Raw genomic sequence first — 17,850 nt, 5'->3', positions numbered from 1 at the left:
TAGCACAAAAACACCCCCAAAGCATAATGTTTCCACCTCCATGTTTGACGGTGGGGATGGTCTTCTTGGAGTCATAGGCAGCATTCCTCCTCCTCCAAACACGGCGAGTTGAGTTGATGCCAAAGAGCTGGATTTTGGTCTCATTTGACCACAACACTTTCACCCAGTTCTCCTCTGAATCATTCAGATGTTCACTGGCAAACTTCAGATGAGCCTGTACATGTGCTTTCTTTAGCAGGGGGACCTTGCGGGCGCTATTGGATTTCAGTCTTTCACGGCGTAGTGTGTTACCAATTGTTTTCTTGGTGACTATGGTCCCAGCTGCCTTGAGATCATTGACAAAATCCTCCAGTGTAATTCTGGGCTGATTCCTCGCCGTTCTCATGATCATTGAAACTCCATGAGGTGAGATCTTGCATGGAGCTCCAGACTGAGGAAGATTGACAGTCATTTTGTGTTTCTTCCATTTGGGAATAATCACACCAACTGTTGTCACCTTCTCACCAAGCTACTTGATGATGGTCTTGTAGCTCATTCCAGCCTTGTGTAGGTCTACAATCTTGTCCCTGACATCCATGGACAGCTCTTTGGTCTTGACCATGATGGAGAGTTTGGAATCTGATTGATTGCTTCCTTCTGTGGACAGGTGTCTTTCATACAGTTAACGAGCTGAGATTAAGAGCACTCCCCGAGAGTGCTCCTGCTGTAATCTCAGCTCATTACCTGTATAAAAGACACCTGGGAGCCAGGAATCTTTCTGATTGATAGGGGATCAAATACTTATTTCACTCATTAAAATGCAAATCAATGTAGAACTTTTCTGAAATGTGTTTTTCTGGATTTTTTGTTGTTATTCTGTCTCTCACTGTTCAGATAAACGTACCATTAAAATTACAGACTGATCATTTCTTTGTCAGTGGGCAAATGTACAAAATCAGCAGGGGATCAAATAATTTTTTCCCTCACTGTATATAGAGGCAAATAAATAGAGTGCAAGAAAATATAAGAACATACAGGAAATGGCAAAAGCAGGACTGTGTGTGTGTATATGTGTATATATATATATACGTGTGTGTGTGTGTATATATATACACTATATTGCCAAAAGTATTCGCTCACCTGCCTTGACTCGCATATGAACTTAAGTGACATCCCATTCCTAATCCATAGGGTGCAATATGACGTTGGTCCACCCTTTGCAGCTATAACAGCTTCAACTCTTCTGGGAAGGCTGTCCACAAGGTTTAGGAGTGTGTTTATGGGAATTTTTGACCATTCTTCCAGAAGCGCATTTGTGAGGTCACACTGATGTTGGACGAGAAGGCCTGGCTCTCAGTCTCCGCTCTAATTCATCCCAAAGGTGTTCTATCGGGTTGAGGTCAGGACTCTGTGCAGGCCAGTCAAGTTCATCCACACCAGACTCTGTCATCCATGTCTTTATGGACCTTGCTTTGTGCACTGGTGCACAGTCATGTTGGAAGAGGAAGGGGCCAGCTCCAAACTGTTCCCACAAAGTTGGGAGCATGGAATTGTCCAAAATGTCTTGGTATGCTGAAGCATTCAGAGTTCCTTTCACTGGAACTAAGGGGCCAAGCCCAGCTCCTGAAAAACAACCCCACACCATAATCCCCCCTCCACCAAACTTTACACTTGGCACAATGCAGTCAGACAAGTACCGTTCTCCTGGCAACCGCCAAACCCAGACTCGTCCATCAGATTGCCAGATGGAGAAGCGCGATTCGTCACTCCAGAGAACACGTCTCCACTGCTCTAGAGTCCAGTGGCGGCGTGCTTTACACCACTGCATCCAACGCTTTGCATTGCACTTGGTGATGTATGGCTTGGATGCAGCTGCTCGGCCATGGAAACCCATTCCATGAAGCTCTCTGCGCACTGTTCTTGAGCTAATTTGAAGGCCACATGAAGTTTGGAGGTCTGTAGCGATTGACTCTGCAGAAAGTTGGCGACCTCTTCGCACTATGCGCCTCAGCATCCGCTGACCCCGCTCCGTCAGTTTACGTGGCCTACCACTTCGTGGCTGAGTTGCTGTCGTTCCCAAACACTTCCATGTTCTTATAATACAGCTGACAGTTGACTGTGGAATATTTAGGAGCGAGGAAATTTCACGACTGGATTTGTTGCACAGGTGGCATCCTATCACAGTTCCACGCTGGAATTCACTGAGCTCCTGAGAGCGACCCATTCTTTCACAAATGTTTGTAAAAACAATCTGCATGCCTAGGTGCTTGATTTTATACACCTGTGACCATGGAAGTGATTGGAACACCTGATTCTGATTATTTGGATGGGTGAGCGAATACTTTTGGCAATATAGTGTGTGTATATATGTATGTATATATATATATATATATATATATATATATAATATTAAAAACTGTATATAAAAATGCATATGTTCACCATTTTCCAGACCAGTGTTGTCCTTGTGTTACTGACTGTCCTCGATGTTAATGTGTGTTGTGACTGGGTAAGATCAGGACAGACACTGCTGGAGGAGACATTTTACAGTCTGATGGCCACTGACAAAAGAAATTTCATAAATAACACTTCCTTGCACAGCATGGTGGAATAGATCAGTAACTCCAGGATAATGGATTGGAGATGATGGGTAGCACTGAGCCTGATGGCTGAAATCCTTTTTTTAGCCACTATTCAGGGCTGTATGAAATAGCGCTGTCCTACTTGTCTAGCTTGTTCAGGCACCTGGGATCTTCTGAGCTGTTACTGTCTCACTAGACTGCAGCATTAAGGAATACATTTTCCACAGAAAAAAAAATAGCCCAGTAGTCTGCCTTACACACACTGAACTGCCCGAGACTTCTGAGCTTGCACTTCCAGTCCAGTCTGGTTTCAGGTTTGAACCACCTTCACTTTCTGTCCCTGTGCTGTCGAGCAGGTGTCTTTTTCTTTTCTAGGTCCAATACTATAATAATAACTAGGTGGTTTTTACACTGGTCACATTTGCCGTGGTCCAAATCAGAATGTGTTCGTTCCTGATGCCATTGCAGTGATGGACGGTTTCAGACTCACTTGATTACATCAAATCTTGATGCATTTGTGTTCTTGCTTCATTACAAACACGCATGGAGAACCCAACGTGACTCAGCTTGCTACATGTGTTGAGATATCGAAATGATGTTGACTAAAACATGCGGAGGTTTTCGAACAAGCATGAGTTGCGTTCACATTCACAGGAAACCCGGCACCATTCCAGCGCAACCGAATTCACACCTCCTCCTCCAGGTACTCTGGGGTGCGGTAATGCAGCGTGCTTCCTGTGTGGAGCTTTCTTGTCTTTTTCCTCACCTAATCAGCGGCGCTAGATCTAGGGAAAAGAGGAGCTAAGTGAATTAGTCAGAACTGCCAGCTCTGTTAGAAACACATTTAGCTCATTAGCCCTGTCCCAGTTCCGTTATACTATCAGATTACTAGTTTCACACGCTACTACATATTGTTCCTCACAAAGTGGAACGCAAAGTACTCGCATTGTTACCTGTAAGCTGAATACAAGTGATTCTAACCATCAATATTTCATTTATAATATCCGCTGTATTATTAAGGCCGGTATTAAGTCAGCGCCATTATCAGTTGTTTTGTTATAACCACAAGATATCATCTTGATACACAGTACACAACACCTAACAAACAAAACCTTTGAAATATTCAGTGCAATTCAATTTATTTGTATAGCGCCTTTTACAATGGACATTGTCTCAAAGGAGCTTTACAAAAGAAGAGAAACAGAGAAAGGAGAGAAAAAAAAAATATTAAATTAAATGATTAAACTATTTTTTCCCTATTTTATTTTATCCCTAATGAGCAAGCCTGTGGCGACGATGGCAAGGAAAAACTCCCTGTGATGATATGAGGAAGAAACCTTGAGAGGAACCAGGCTCAGAAGGGAACCCATCCTCATTTGGGTGACATTTGACAGTAAATAATGTAACTGTAGCTGATTAATGTCCTTTCTACAACAACAATCAATGGCCCATGAGGAATTATTAGGTCAGTGTAGTTTGTGAGGTCACTATAGACACTTATTCTTTGCTGTCACAAGCTGACAGATGTAATGGCAGATCTGTGACGGTGTGATAGTCTCCAAAGTGGGTCTGTCCACTGTTGTCTCCCGGTCACAGGCTATCCACACAGATCTATCCACAGCATCAGTGAGCACAACCAAGTGACGAGACTCCGACCAGGGGTAGAGGCAGTGGTCGCACTGAAAACTCAGGAGTGGGGTGTATAGCTCAACAGAGAAAGAGAGAGAAAGATATTAAGTATGCTTGTGATCATGTGATGTTTAAAGGCAATTTAGATTATGTGTAAAGAGCAGGCAGGGACTCTGGCAAGACTAGCTATGACAGCATAACTAAAAGGGAGAGCCAGATGGTGACAGACATGAAGGATTCCCGGGACATAAAGTGTCCAACCACCTCACAGTAAGCAAACCTGAGCAACTTGTGAGGGTGGTAAGGCGACAGCATCCAAAGATCCCAGTACACCAAACACTCTGTGCCCATGAACCTTCCAGATCTGCTCCATTACCTAAGAAAAACTATGCATTAAAAGCTTGACTAAACAAATGTGTCTTCTGCCTAGACTTAAACATTGAGACTGTGTCTGAATCCCGAACACTAATTGTAAGGCTGTTCCATAACTGTGCTGCTTTGAAAGGAAAAGCTCTGCCCCCTACTGTAGCCTTTGCTACTTGAGGTACTACCAAATAACCTGTCTTGTCAGAGTTAAGCAGGAGGAAGTTAGTGACCATCCACTGTCTAATGTCCTTTACACATCTCAATAAGCTAGTGTCTCTCATCTGACTTAGCTGTGTGTCATCTGCAACCGTGGAAGCTAATACCATGTTTAAGAATAATTGCACCAAGGAGTAGCACCTTGTGGAACACTGAACATAACCTTGGTATGCACAGAGAATTTATCATTCTAGCATAATATTAAATTCAAAACAATGTTGACGTTTTATGATTTTTTTTCATCGCTGTTTGAGGAATGTTGCTTAGAGGAGCTATTAAAATGTCGACAGATCTTTATATGGATAAAATTATTACCAAACAATCAGTAACCCAAGCTCAGGATTGAACCCAGGACCATGCAGCTGTTCCATTATGCCAGGAACTGTGACCTTTATTTTGCTTGCGCTACCAAGATGAGTTTCTCTGTCATCTTCCTTAGATAAGGTCAAACTGAAAATGACTATTTGCTGTTTACTGTTTAATACCCAGACATCCTTATTTGATGCAAATTGCAAAGAACCAACTATCCTGAAAGTGTTCTAAACATTCTCAGAAATGCTTCTGGCCAAACATAAACAAGGCATACAGGTCCAAATAATTTATTCAGTCAACAAGTTTGGAAGGTATTGAAGCTGAAGTGTTGATCTGCCTGCCTGTCTTCTGTCTTCCTCCTGTCTCTGTCTCTGTAGCATGGGCAGCAGTTGTACAGGCATATCTATCTGGGCTGTAAGGAGGAGGACAACGTGCAGAAGAATTTTGAGCTTCTCTTCACTGCTCTTGCTCTGCTCACAATAGAGCTAGCTAATGAGGATGTGGTCATAGACCTTATACGCCTCTCCCTCGCTCTGCAGGTACACACACACACACAGACACAGACAATAATCAGTTCACTACCTTGGTGTACTTAAATGATTTCCTGTCTATATTGGGTTATCTGTTTTGTAACTGCTTTTGTGACCGGATGCAGGATATGGCCCTAGATAATGAGGAGAACATGCCGATGTTTATTCGCTGTGGTATCATGGCACTGATTGCAGCCTACCTGAACTTCCTCAGCCAAATGATTGCCAACTCTGCCTTTTGCCAGCATGTCAGCAAGGTACATACACACACACACACACACACATACCCACAGCTGAATATATCTTTATTTTTTACTCGACTAATTACAGACTCCAGTTACATACTAACAAAAATATTCCTAAAACCTAAGTTTAACTACTAGAAAAACAAATACCATTCTGAGAGAGCTTCAGAGACTGGATGCTTTTTTTGTAAAGTCTATGGCTTATAGGTAGATACTGAACCTCAAAACCAACACTGCTAAGTTTCTGCCATCAGCATGGACCCAAGATAGAGAAAAATGAGACGCACAAATGCAGTGCTCTCAGTGTGTATCCGAATCCTTTAAACCATATGATTTTCGGCTGCAGGCAGATTTCGGAGAGAAGCTGGAGGACACAGCATTTATTTCCCAACTGTCATTGAGCAGGATTGTTGCTGCAGTGTTTGATCATTTCTCTTGCCATGACCTTTAGCCAGTTCCACAACACTGATGCACAACAGGACCACATGCAGTCACTGGCCTTCCTGAGTGCAGTTGGAGTGTGCATTTGTTAATGATCAGTAAAGTTTAAATATCTCTGCATAAAAAGCTTTTTCTTCTCGTTTTGTGTTTCTCCATGGCACTAGCAAATAGCCTGAATGTCCCTTTGTGGTTTCCCTTTAAAACTATGCTTTACATATCAAATATAGTTATTTGTAGGCATAGTTCATCCATAGTTCAGTGTTGTATCACATGCAAGCTGACTACAAACAGATGTTAATGTAACTTCATTGTTTATTGAAGTGCACATTTATTGAATCCCAATTTTACTGAGGAAAAAAGCCATCTGAAGTGAATTTTCAAAAGAATAGAAAAAGTCCTTGTGAGAATACTTTTGTTGGTCATTTCTCTAGTTTACTGGACATTTAAATCATTGTGTATAAAGTTTATGCACCGATGATCCCCATCATCGGGAGCACCAGGAATTTTAAAGCTGTCTGTTCCAGCTGACGTCTCCTCTCCTTGTAGGTTATTGAGTTGAGGAATATGGATGCTCCATACTTGCTGCCTGAGCATGTGTTTCGAGAGAAATGTGTGTAAGTATGCATTAGGGATGTATTAGAAAATGTATTGCCATGTATTTTTTGTTTTATTTTCTATACCAAAAAACCTTGCCAGAGAGAATTTCAGGACATTTGGTTGTGACTCGTAGCAGGTTGGAGGTTTTTGCTTTCATCTGGATGAGCAAAGATATATTTGTGGCTTGTGGTCATGAGTGAGCCACCAGATATGAAGCTCTGGAGAGAAGGAACACACTCATTAACATGAACTTGAGTTATTGTGTGATACACAGGTCAGTGGGTGTGTAAGAAGAAACCTAATAACTCCATTAGCAAGACTGAAAAAATTGTCCTGCACACATTTCTCACTGAGCTTGAAGAACCATCAGAGCCGCAATCCACAGATCATCCTGACAGTGCTGGCTAAAAGCTTTCTAGCCATCTGTATATTTTTCTACCCAATGTTTCAGGGACATAGTGGCCTAAACTTGCCAGTTTCCAAATGTACCTGTAATTAGTGGATGTGGACTGGAATGTTTAGGTCACGCCCATTAATTACAGCTACATATATATTCCTAACACCACTTCCATTGTATATTGCATCTTATACACCATCAGTCAGAAGTTTGGACACAACTTCTAATTCAATGTTTTTTGTTTAGGGATTTATTTTCTACATTCTAGAACAATACTGGAGATTTCAAAACTATGAAATAACACACATGGACTTAAGTAATCCATATGTAATGACAACAAAAAACAGTCAGTTGTTATTTTAAGACACGAAGGTCAGGTGTTCTGGAATAGTTCTTGCAAGAACAGTATTGTTAAGTGCATTTGCAAAACCCATCAAGCACCATGATGAAACTGGCTCACATGAAGACCATCCCAGTAAAGCAAGACCAAAACTGACCTCTGCTGCAGAGGAGAAGTTCATTTACAGTTACCAGCCTCAGAAATCACCAATTAACAGCACCTCAGATTAGAGCCGTTATGAAGGCTTTACAGAGCATTAGTAGCAGACATATCTTAATATCAACTGTTCAAAGGACATTATTGTGTATTTCGGCCACCTTCAGCATTGTTTTACAATGTAGAAAGAAATAAACATCAGGAAAGACCATGGAATTAGAAGGTGTGTCCAAACTTTTGACTGGTAGTGTATATTGTATCTGTCTATCGTATATTTTTGTGGAAATGCTTGTGTGTTCATTTCATGACAATTTCTACATATTTCACTTTGTTTCAGGTTGCCTAGTGCTCTGGACCGTGAGGCCAGTGGCATGTATTTTCAGACAGCTGACCTCGCTGATGCACTTTCTGGATCGGGATACAATGCTGAAAGGCTTGCTGTGCCATATATACCACAAGTTACAGGTATATACACACACACAACAACCACACACAGTTTTTCACATACATACAGTCTTCATCATTGCTTACACTGTCTCTGATTGGTTGTGTGTTCTTACAAAGTGCTCAAGTTTAGCATCTTACTAAATGAATAGCTATCATATACCTATAGATAGTATCATGGTGAGAAAAAAAAAACAGATCAGTATACCAGTCAGATTGTTGTCATGCTGCAAGGCTTAAACACGAGTGAAAAGTAACTATAGCTCCAAACTGACAGCAATTCTTTACTAATGTTATTTAGTGAAAGTATGATTTGTGTATGATTGTGGAAATTATTTGGCTTTGTTCTTATTGCTCTTTAGCTAACTAAATATACCAGGATATAAACATTTATCATTTTCAATAGTTCATATTTTTGTAACATAGCAGACTATTATAAATCTCTTTGTGTGTGTGTGTGTGTAGTGCTGTATACAGTAGGGAAGATTCTGAACAGATGCAAACAAGCATCCAGAGGTACATGTAGCACTGTAGAGAGTGTGTGTGTGTTCGTGTGTGTGTGTGTACATGTAGGATTTATATGCTTCTGTAGGTCAGTAGTTTGCACAGCCTCAGTGATCTAAACCAGCAGTATCCCCTGTGACCATGTGACCCTGATCTCAGACTTCCTGTTCTACCCCACCATAGCTGGTGCTCTGTAGTAAAACCACACAGTGCCCATTATTAATGCTTTAAACATAAATATTGAAATATGGCAATTATTACGGAAATGTATGTGTTGCATAATAAATCTGGTGTTCTGTAATTACTGTGCTCTCAACTGGATGGAATACTTGGTGAGTTTCCTCAGGCTTATACAGGCTCAGACTTCAGGCTTATACAGCAGTCTTCTTTTTTACTTTACACTGCATTGTAGTGTTGATGTGAAAAATCTGCAGAATTGTGTTTACAGTTTCTCGCTCTTAATGTCAGTCCTAACGTGTTTCTGATGTTCTATAGACTCTACAGGCGCTATAGATTGATTTGTTTTTTCCAGATGTTGCTGTTGTAAATGTAATGTTATCTTATAGATTGTAGTAGAGGTAAACAGTTGTCCTCTGGAATGTTTGTAACCATTAAGAACAATTCTTCATTTGCATCAACCCTATTTATAATTCTGGAAACTGTATAAAATTAACATTAGGTTTGAGGTACTGATAATCATACTGATGTTCCACAGATGAAGACCGATTGACTCGGAGGAAGAGTTTTGTGGACACTATCTCACTCCAGGTGGATATCCTGTCCAACAGCCTTCCTGACCAGGTAATATAAAAAAATCATATTTATTATATATCTGGTAAATTCTAGTTGTGCTCACCAACTTACTATTTGTCCTGTCTGTGTCAGTGTAGGTGTGTTGGAATAGGATAAATACACTAAACTGAACTACAGGAGTCTAGAACTGGAGTTGTATGAACTATATATCCACCATTTATGTTTAGTGTCGTATGTTCTATATGTACCATTGTTATTTTCAAAAGCTACCATACTAAAGTGTGTATGCTTGTGTGTTTTTCTCTAGTCACAGTTAGCAGAAGAGATTACCTACGAGACTCTGAAGAAGGCCATTGGTAAGAAGTTCATCTCTCAAATTTTCCTCTCTCTTTGTGCACCTATGGGTTAGGGATGGGCTTGGATATATATATTTGTGTGTGTCTGTGGTGCATTGTTTTTTTTTTTGTCCTGACTGTGTCCCAGACACCACTGGTTTGGAAGAGCAGGAGAGAGAAAAGAGGAGGCAGGTGATGGAGAAATTCCAGAAAGCTCCGTTTGAGGAAATTGCAGCACATTGCGAATCAAAGGTACAAAACTGTGTGTGTGCAGGTGTACGAGTGTGTACAACACAGACAATTAACCAGATCAGCAAAGGATTAGAAATATTAAAATTAAAAGCAAGCGACATTCACCTGGTTTTCAGGAAGACTTGGTTGCACATAAATAGTCTTTGTGAAATGTCCAACAGCTAACTGGTCACTGGCAAAGAGCAGCCTTAGTACCTGGATTGTTCCTGGCCAGAAAGCACACTGCAGAACTTTAAAGGATGTAAGAATGAAGTGTGTAAATGAAGTGTACAAACTGCTGGGTTTAAAAACACTGTTGGTGCTATAAACAAACTCTGGGTGTGTCTCACTGTGTTTAGGCGAACATGCTGCATGATCGTTTGGCTCAGATCTTTGAGCTGACCATCCGGTGAGTCCCAGTTTCATCTTGCACTTTTCCACTCCATACTTTTATAGGGAAATAATCCTTCCACATTTTAAGTATTTATTTATGAAAAAAAAGCAATTATCTATTATCTAAAGCTATTAGAATGCAAACATTTCAAGCTTGAGAAGCATCTACAAAAAAGTTAAATAAATATATATTTGATTTAGCTCTTTATGAAATAAGAAGAAATATTAGTTCCCTTTCCAATATTCCAGATATTTTCAGTTGCTGTTATAGTGTTGCAGAGGAACAGCCACAAAAAAAGTTCCTCTTATCACTTACAGGTTTCTCTCTCCCTCTTATCACAACAACCATTCCCCTATTATCTTTTTCCCCTCTCTCTTGAAGTTAATCATAAAAAAAAAAATATATCACAGCTTGTCGTATTACTGAGTAACTGGAATGCATGAAGTTAAGAAAGACTCTGCTGTGGTGGGAAAACTTCAGGCCGTTACAAAGCGCTGACACTCGAGACTCACTTCATAAATGTGTCCTTACAGTAAAAAAATCACCATATCGACAGTAATAATAATAATTTCATATGTTTATTATCAGGCTTATTTAGGCCCCAGTGAACAAGCTGTCACTATAGAGACGATAATGCATTGGAGTTACAGCCTGCACCACTGTCTGGGGAAGAAAATGAATCAACATCCTTGAATAATGATTAGCAGCGCTGTGCTTAAATGAGGTTTAATTTCCTTATTGTCATCCTTACATCACAATAGTGCAAAGTTGGATGTCTTTTCTTCTTTCGTGTCTCTTCACAGCCCGCCGCCGAGTCCATCTGGTACCGTGACGGTGACTTCAGGCCACGCCCAGTACCAGTCTGTTCCCGTCTACGAGATGAAGTTTCCTGACCTCTGTGTCTACTAAGCCTCAAGCTTAGCTGTCTCACTGTCACCTTTGCCCTTTACCAGATCACCACAACATTGTGTAATTGCATCCATGCACCTTTACATGCTAAGCGTTCACCTTTAAGCAGACCAGCACTGTAAACTTTGACACCCAAAAAATCTACTTAATCCCAAGCACCAAATTGTCACTTGCTTTTAAACAGTTATTTAAATTCACACCAAGAAATAATGCAATAATCAATTATCCCAATTACTGTCAGCAGCTATGGAATTATTATGTCATTATACACCTAGTCATGTAGTGTATGATGTGTGTGTGTGTGTGTGTGTGGCTGTGCTGGTTCAGAGGCCTTTGTCTCTGTGAATCATAGACTTGAAACAAAATGTTTACATCTAATATCTCAAAAACGTGCCCTTGAGACTCAGCACTCCTGTATGACATGGCTTTAGCATGCAGGAATCTCCTCTATCTGAATGTATGACTGTTTGAGCCTCAGTAGAACATGCCTCTCGGAGTAAATGTTCAGCACCCTCCCTTCATTTGCCACAGTTTGCTTTGTGTGAGCTCATATGCCACAAAGTTTCAATGGTTTCTGGGCTATATGAACTTCCAGCCTTTTTTTTTTTTTTATAAAATTGTCCCAATTCCTAAAACACTTGAGCCAACCCTCGATTGCCACATGATTACTGAGCCCTGAAAATGTGGACTGGGTGAATGTATCTATCTGAAATGTTCTGTAACATATCCATATGTTTTATTATGTATAATCTTATACAGAGTTTGTTACTTTTTTTGGCTGGATGTGCACTTTAGAGACGCAAATAAGAGCACAAACTGTGATTGTGACAGTCATGTCACCAAAGAGCCCCCAAACACACACACACACACACACACAAAATTGCTATCTGCAGCTTGTAATTCATCCAGAGGTTGTGTTGAAACCTTCTGAAACATTTGGACCATTGTTTTTCTGCACATTTTTGCAGAATGCGTTGTAATGTTGGACAAATTTAGAAAGTTAGCAGCTTCAGACTTCAAGAACATGCCACTCATCTATATTCTTATAGATAGTTATATGACTCATATAACGTTAGGCTAAAGGGTTCTAAGTATAAAGCGAGCTTCTTAGTGACTTTATTCTTCTAGCTAAGCAAAAGTACATACAAGTAGAATGTTGAAGCTTAAAATGTGACTGTTAAAAGCTTAAATACTATGCTGTAAATCTCTGAAATCTTATGCTGTAAATGTAGGCCTCAGTGAGCTTTTTTTAATCCACTGTTATTATCACACAGTTTTGGGGGTTTTTTTTGTTGTTGTTTTTGGAAACTGTTCTGCCTGTGTGATGGTGTAATAGGGTTAGGAGATTTCAGGAAAATTTGTAGAGTCAGAGCTTGATAATCTTAGCGCTGTCAGAGTAGTCTAATACAGATCATCTTAAATCTTCCCTCTTCTGTTCCAGGGCTTCACAAAAGAGCCATCTGTGTAAATGAGCAGTGTTATGAAAGCTGTTCTCATACAAATTAGACTGAAAATCCGCCAGAAAAGCTGTTTGCATTGGCTGGATTTGTAGCGCAAAAGGATTCAGGATGGTTTTGTCAGGATAACATTAGAGTGTTGAGGAAGTCAGCACACATTTTACCTGCTTACAGTTAATTAGATTTGATCCTACTGCATTGAACAGACATTGAGTTGCTCACGTTTGGACACTGAAATGTTTAGTAGAAGAACTGACGGGTATAAAACGGTGTAAAGAAATCAATTAGTGTGAATAAGAATGAAGATCCAGCAGTTTGTTGGTTTGTTAGCGTTTGGTTCTGGTGAAGATTTTCTCGTGTCCGATTTCAGACAGGATTATTGAAAGTGACTTGATTGGAGCTGCACTGTGACTATAATCACTATGCTTTGTGTCTTGGAGTAAAATGTTCTGTGAATCCCAGATTCATAAACTATGAAATGTAAAATATTGTATACTACATCATTGATGAATTCTCAAGTTTGTTATAAGGTGTTGATTCATTTCCTATAACAGCCGCTCTGACAGTAATGTCTGCTTTAGTACAAATCTAGGTAATTATTCATGCGCTTGTTTTAACAAGTTCTCACTTTTGTAGTAAAAACACACGACTTAAACCTGTAGCAGACACTTCACATCATCTAACCAGCAGCCTACCGAGAGATTGAATCAATTAGTTCTTTTAAAAAGATGTATAATCACTGATATGGTGAAACATTCTGTAAGGAGTTTATTTAACATGTATAGGACCAGTCTCATGTGAAACAGTGCATTTTCTCTGTGGGAGAGTCTTACTGACAGAGGAATTTGCATTTTCCAGTTTCTTGTTCACATGACCAACTGGAGGTTTTCTTGGTCTCATTTTGGTCTCTTTCCGAAACATTCCTCACCATTAAATATCACTTTAAACTAAGAAAATAAGAATAGGAATTTTTTTTAAATAACTGATGGTATCTAAGGAATAAGCGACCAAGGAACACAGTTAATGAACAATGATGTATTCTTTCAAATTCTTTGATTATTTATTGGATTGATTGTGTTTCTTTTGTTAGTAGAGTTATTTAGAGACTATAGCACACTGTAGAGATTTTAGGTTTGAAGATTATCTCCAGGTATATTTTCCTGTTCAGATTTTGATAGAAACAGACTTGTGTAAAATGCACAATTTTTACTCATGCATACAAAATCATTGATAAGAATTGTGAACTGTGATAAGAATTTATTATAGTACTTTCCTGCGACTGTGCTATGAAAACTTGATTTAAAAAATATATATATATATTTTTTTTTTGAGGAGTTGCATGCATAGTGATGATGAGTGAATATGGGCTTCACAGAATGTAGTATTGATGCTTTATGTTGGTGCAGTGACTCACTGGACTCTCTGTGTGTTTCGGTTCTCAGGCCACTGGATGCCATGCACAGTGTTTGGTGTTTTGTGTTTTCACTCGGTTATATACACCTCACTGATAAACACACACACACACAGTTCACTGGTCTGTCTATGTATCCATTCATCCATCAACAAATTTTATTCTTCTGGATGATCTTTTACTTTAGTCACTTTCGATCTTTAGGGCCAGGCGGTTTATTACTTGCTAAATGTCAGTGCACAAATGACAAATGTTTAAATATTACCATAAATTAATAAAACAGGCAAATTTCGGTAACACTGTGAATAGGTCAGTAATTGAAAATGTGACATATCTTTTATTTGTGTGATGATGAGAGAAGTACAGGAACATTTCCAGTGGTGCAAGAGGACCACTTTTTAATTGTCAAACATTGTCAGTATTGATGATTTGTTGAAGAAGTGAAAACACAAACGGAATAGTACAGAGAACTACTACACACACAGACAGGCACAGTGGAGCGCTGTGGAAACTGTAGCTGTGACTTTGTGCATGTAGGGAAAAGTCATGAGGTGAAAAGTGCAGGAGAGCCAGAAGCTGTTATTGATCCGATTCTTCGGTCGAGTGAATGAAGTGATTAGTTGACCAGGTCAGTCTTTGACAGAAAGCCAGCAGTCCTACTTTGCAGGAAAAGGTGAGCAGACAGGAAATGAGCTCATGGCCATTAGACGACTTTGACCTTTTTGGGCTAAGATGCTGCATTACAGCCTGTTGCTTAGCTTTCGTTCTGCTTAATGAGCTAATAGAAAGAGACCTTTAATTCTACACAGATTTCTGTGTTTATACGTTCTAGTCTGTAATAATGATCTATTTTGTAATATTAGTGCAATATATTTTTGTCTTAATAGCAAATGTGTATTTTTCCTGTTGCAGTAGTATGTGTCTGTGGGTGTGTAGAGCTTGAATCAGACTCTTGCATGCTGGGCTTTTATATTATTGTAATCATTAGGCAGTAGGAAAAGGGTAAACAAATCCTATTCTTATAATTGCAGTGGCAAGAACGTTGCTGTTATCTTGAACGGACAACTGTTGAGCCAATGGTGTATTTTTTGTGTGGGGGGGGTTCCGTCTTTACTGGTACTTGAATCATGGCTTAATAGTAATGTGTGTAAATGTGTCTCTTTAAGGCTGTGCTTCTACACGCACTTTTATAGGGTTTACCTGTATGACTGAGTTCTAGACTGCCTTGAACAGTTACTGGGTCCACTGAACAACCACTCAGTGTTTATCCTGATAGGCAACCTTGAGTTTTCAATACATTGACGTGTGTGTGTGTGTGTTTGTGTGTGTGTGTTATGAAAAGCAATGCAGCCTTCAATTTGTACAATCATGATCACCAGCTATGGCATTCACATTTCAATGTAAATGTTTAAATGTAAAAAATAAGAATAAAAAAAACACTAAGACGCTATAAACTTTGCTGCCAAATTTCTGTCTAGCAGGACGTTTGATGCTCAACCACTTTCCTTTGCACAGCAACATCAAACAATATCAATAAAGATTTTATATTTAAAGCAATACTATCTGTTAAGTGTGATTAATTCTTTTTTAATTAATTTTTTTTTTCTGTGTGAATATTTGTTATTCATTTTATTTTAATATAAGGAAGAAGTTGGGAATAGGAATACACAATGATTTATTATGCTCAAGTTCTCAGGTTAATCAAGCATCCTCTTTCCATGCAAAAGATTTTTAAAATAAGGGTCTTCTACTGACTACCTGACAGATGCATCTATAACAGAGCAAACAGGGATCTTTACTTAATGCTCTTAATTTACTTAATAGTCTCTATTTCCCTGAAATAACTCAAATCCTCGACTTCAGTTGTAATTTCAGAAATGAATATCTTTCCAGAATTGATTGAGGCTCTTACACTGTATAATTACATTTATTAAAAACATAAAACACTAAATAATACATATAACTGGCAAGTAGTTCATGTAGTAGTGTTTAACTGAGGCTAACGTTAGCTACCTGCCATTTGAATGCACCTTGATGGTATGGATAGTGTAGTCTTGTCTTTTACTTTCTGACAGGATGTGTGAGCATCCATCAGTATTGTTTATTTGGTGCACTAGATACTTTGGGATGTGATTTTGACTCATATTTCTAGCTTTCTTCATCTTCTCCTCCTTCCTCTTCATCTTTTCCTTTTTCTTTGTCTTCTTTCTCTTCTTCTTCTTTGTCTTCTTTCTCTTCTTCTTCTTCGTCTTTCTCTTCTTCTTCTTTGTCTTCTTTCTCTTCTTCTTCTTCTTTCTCTTCATCTTCTTCTTCTTCTTTCTCTCTTTCCGTTTTTCCTGCATTTTCCCTTTCTTGCTGCTTAGTGTTTCCAGGTTTGCCATGTGTTTGCGGACGTTGCAGTGGCTGTGAATGTGTTTGTAGATCTGATTTAGTTTCTGAACTCTCCTGGCTGGAGTCAGCATTGGTGGATTGTGGATCTGGGTGTGGTCTGCCCATGCAGGAGGGTCGGGGACCAGAACATTGCGAGGTGACCGAGTGGTTGAAATGAGATGCTGCCATGCATTCGGCTGTGGTGCGATCACACGCACACCGCAGCCGATCACACACACTTACTCCCAGACCTAAATCGGAGAAACACAACAGATTATGGTGAGTTGTTATATTTAAAGTAAATTTCTTAACTACCTTAACTAGGGGCCAGACATTACACAAGCTGCCTCCTAAGCGTAACTCTGTGTACTCTCTCAGCAGCTCCAGTATTTATTCAGAATATTCTGTATTCAGACCTGTGACATAACTACAGATGTGCACACCGCTTGGGTTGCAAGGATGCACTGCGGGTGGCATGTCTCAGTTAAGCCCAGACCAGAAACCCATATTTGTGTTCTGGTTTGATTCTTTTTCCACAGACATCCCCTTTTAGAAATAGAGGTGGTGTTACTTCATTGGCTGAAAAACCGAGCATTGGTGTTCCAAATCACTGACTAATTAGCAAAGAGGAAACTGATTTGGTGCACCCTGCAGTGGCAGCTTGGCATGGGATTGGCATGGCATGGGATTTAAATTCCCAAATTCCAACCTTTCAATAGTAGCGGTCTAATGTCTTATCTACAGACATTTTCCTGCAGGAAGAAAAGGGAATTACTCTTGGTTGTTCATCAGAAGGTTCAAGCCCCAGTTCCTCAAGCTACCAGTGCTGGGCCCTTGAGCAAAGCCCTTAACCCTCTTAGCTCCAGGAGTGCTGCATCATGGCTGATCCAGCATTCTGACACAAACCTCTGCTTATACGAAGAAAGAATTCCACTATGCTGTAAAGTCTCTTTTTCTACTGTGGCAGTATTATGAGCAAGACAGACATTATAGATTAAATAGAATTGGATGTGACACTCAGGATGCTGGCCAGCCTATGGTACCGCCAAGGGCCAGTTTTAATATTGCTAAAATAAGGTATATTTAGAATACAGTATGTTTGTCTTATTTCTTCTGGAAACTGCACCTGTCATGGCCAAGGACTTGGTTGTAATCCTGCCTTCTTGATTTGTAATTATCTTTGCCAAGAGCAGATCACACATATCCAAATGGAGAAGAATCATGTGACTACATGGCAAATTTACTGCTGCTG

General features: G+C 39.7%; 2 protein-coding genes across 4 annotated transcripts in view; one reads left to right on the top strand and one right to left on the bottom strand.

Moving 5' to 3' along the window:
• The window catches only part of efr3a (EFR3 homolog A (S. cerevisiae)), a 63,754-nt gene extending 47,964 nt beyond the window's left edge, over positions 1-15,790 (top strand). For all 3 annotated transcript variants that reach the window (XM_058418328.1, XM_058418330.1, XM_058418329.1), the window contains exons 16-24: positions 5,462-5,623; positions 5,740-5,871; positions 6,847-6,914; positions 8,128-8,255; positions 9,454-9,539; positions 9,799-9,847; positions 9,975-10,078; positions 10,417-10,466; positions 11,255-15,790. In XM_058418328.1, the coding sequence (XP_058274311.1) occupies positions 5,462-5,623; positions 5,740-5,871; positions 6,847-6,914; positions 8,128-8,255; positions 9,454-9,539; positions 9,799-9,847; positions 9,975-10,078; positions 10,417-10,466; positions 11,255-11,360 (885 nt within the window). In that variant the 3' untranslated portion in view covers positions 11,361-15,790. The remainder of the gene's footprint in view (positions 1-5,461; positions 5,624-5,739; positions 5,872-6,846; positions 6,915-8,127; positions 8,256-9,453; positions 9,540-9,798; positions 9,848-9,974; positions 10,079-10,416; positions 10,467-11,254) is intronic.
• Positions 15,791-16,263: 473 nt separating this feature from the next.
• oc90 (otoconin 90) lies at positions 16,264-17,065 on the bottom strand. The gene has a single exon (XM_058418331.1). The coding sequence runs from the start codon at positions 16,785-16,787 to the stop codon at positions 16,377-16,379; it is 411 nt and encodes a 136-aa protein (XP_058274314.1). The 5' UTR covers positions 16,788-17,065; the 3' UTR covers positions 16,264-16,376.
• Positions 17,066-17,850: the final 785 nt, after the last annotated feature.

This window comes from Hemibagrus wyckioides, linkage group LG20 (genome assembly GCF_019097595.1).
Source record: "Hemibagrus wyckioides isolate EC202008001 linkage group LG20, SWU_Hwy_1.0, whole genome shotgun sequence".
In the NCBI taxonomy this organism is placed as follows: Eukaryota; Metazoa; Chordata; class Actinopteri; order Siluriformes; family Bagridae; genus Hemibagrus; species Hemibagrus wyckioides.
Note: the sequence above shows the minus strand (reverse complement) of the source record. Positions and strands in the feature narration are given on the sequence as shown.

Bases quoted from the DNA above. Each gene is read 5' to 3' on its own strand.
- oc90 (XM_058418331.1), bottom strand. From the start codon at position 16,787: ATGGCAGCATCTCATTTCAACCACTCGGTCACCTCGCAATGTTCTGGT.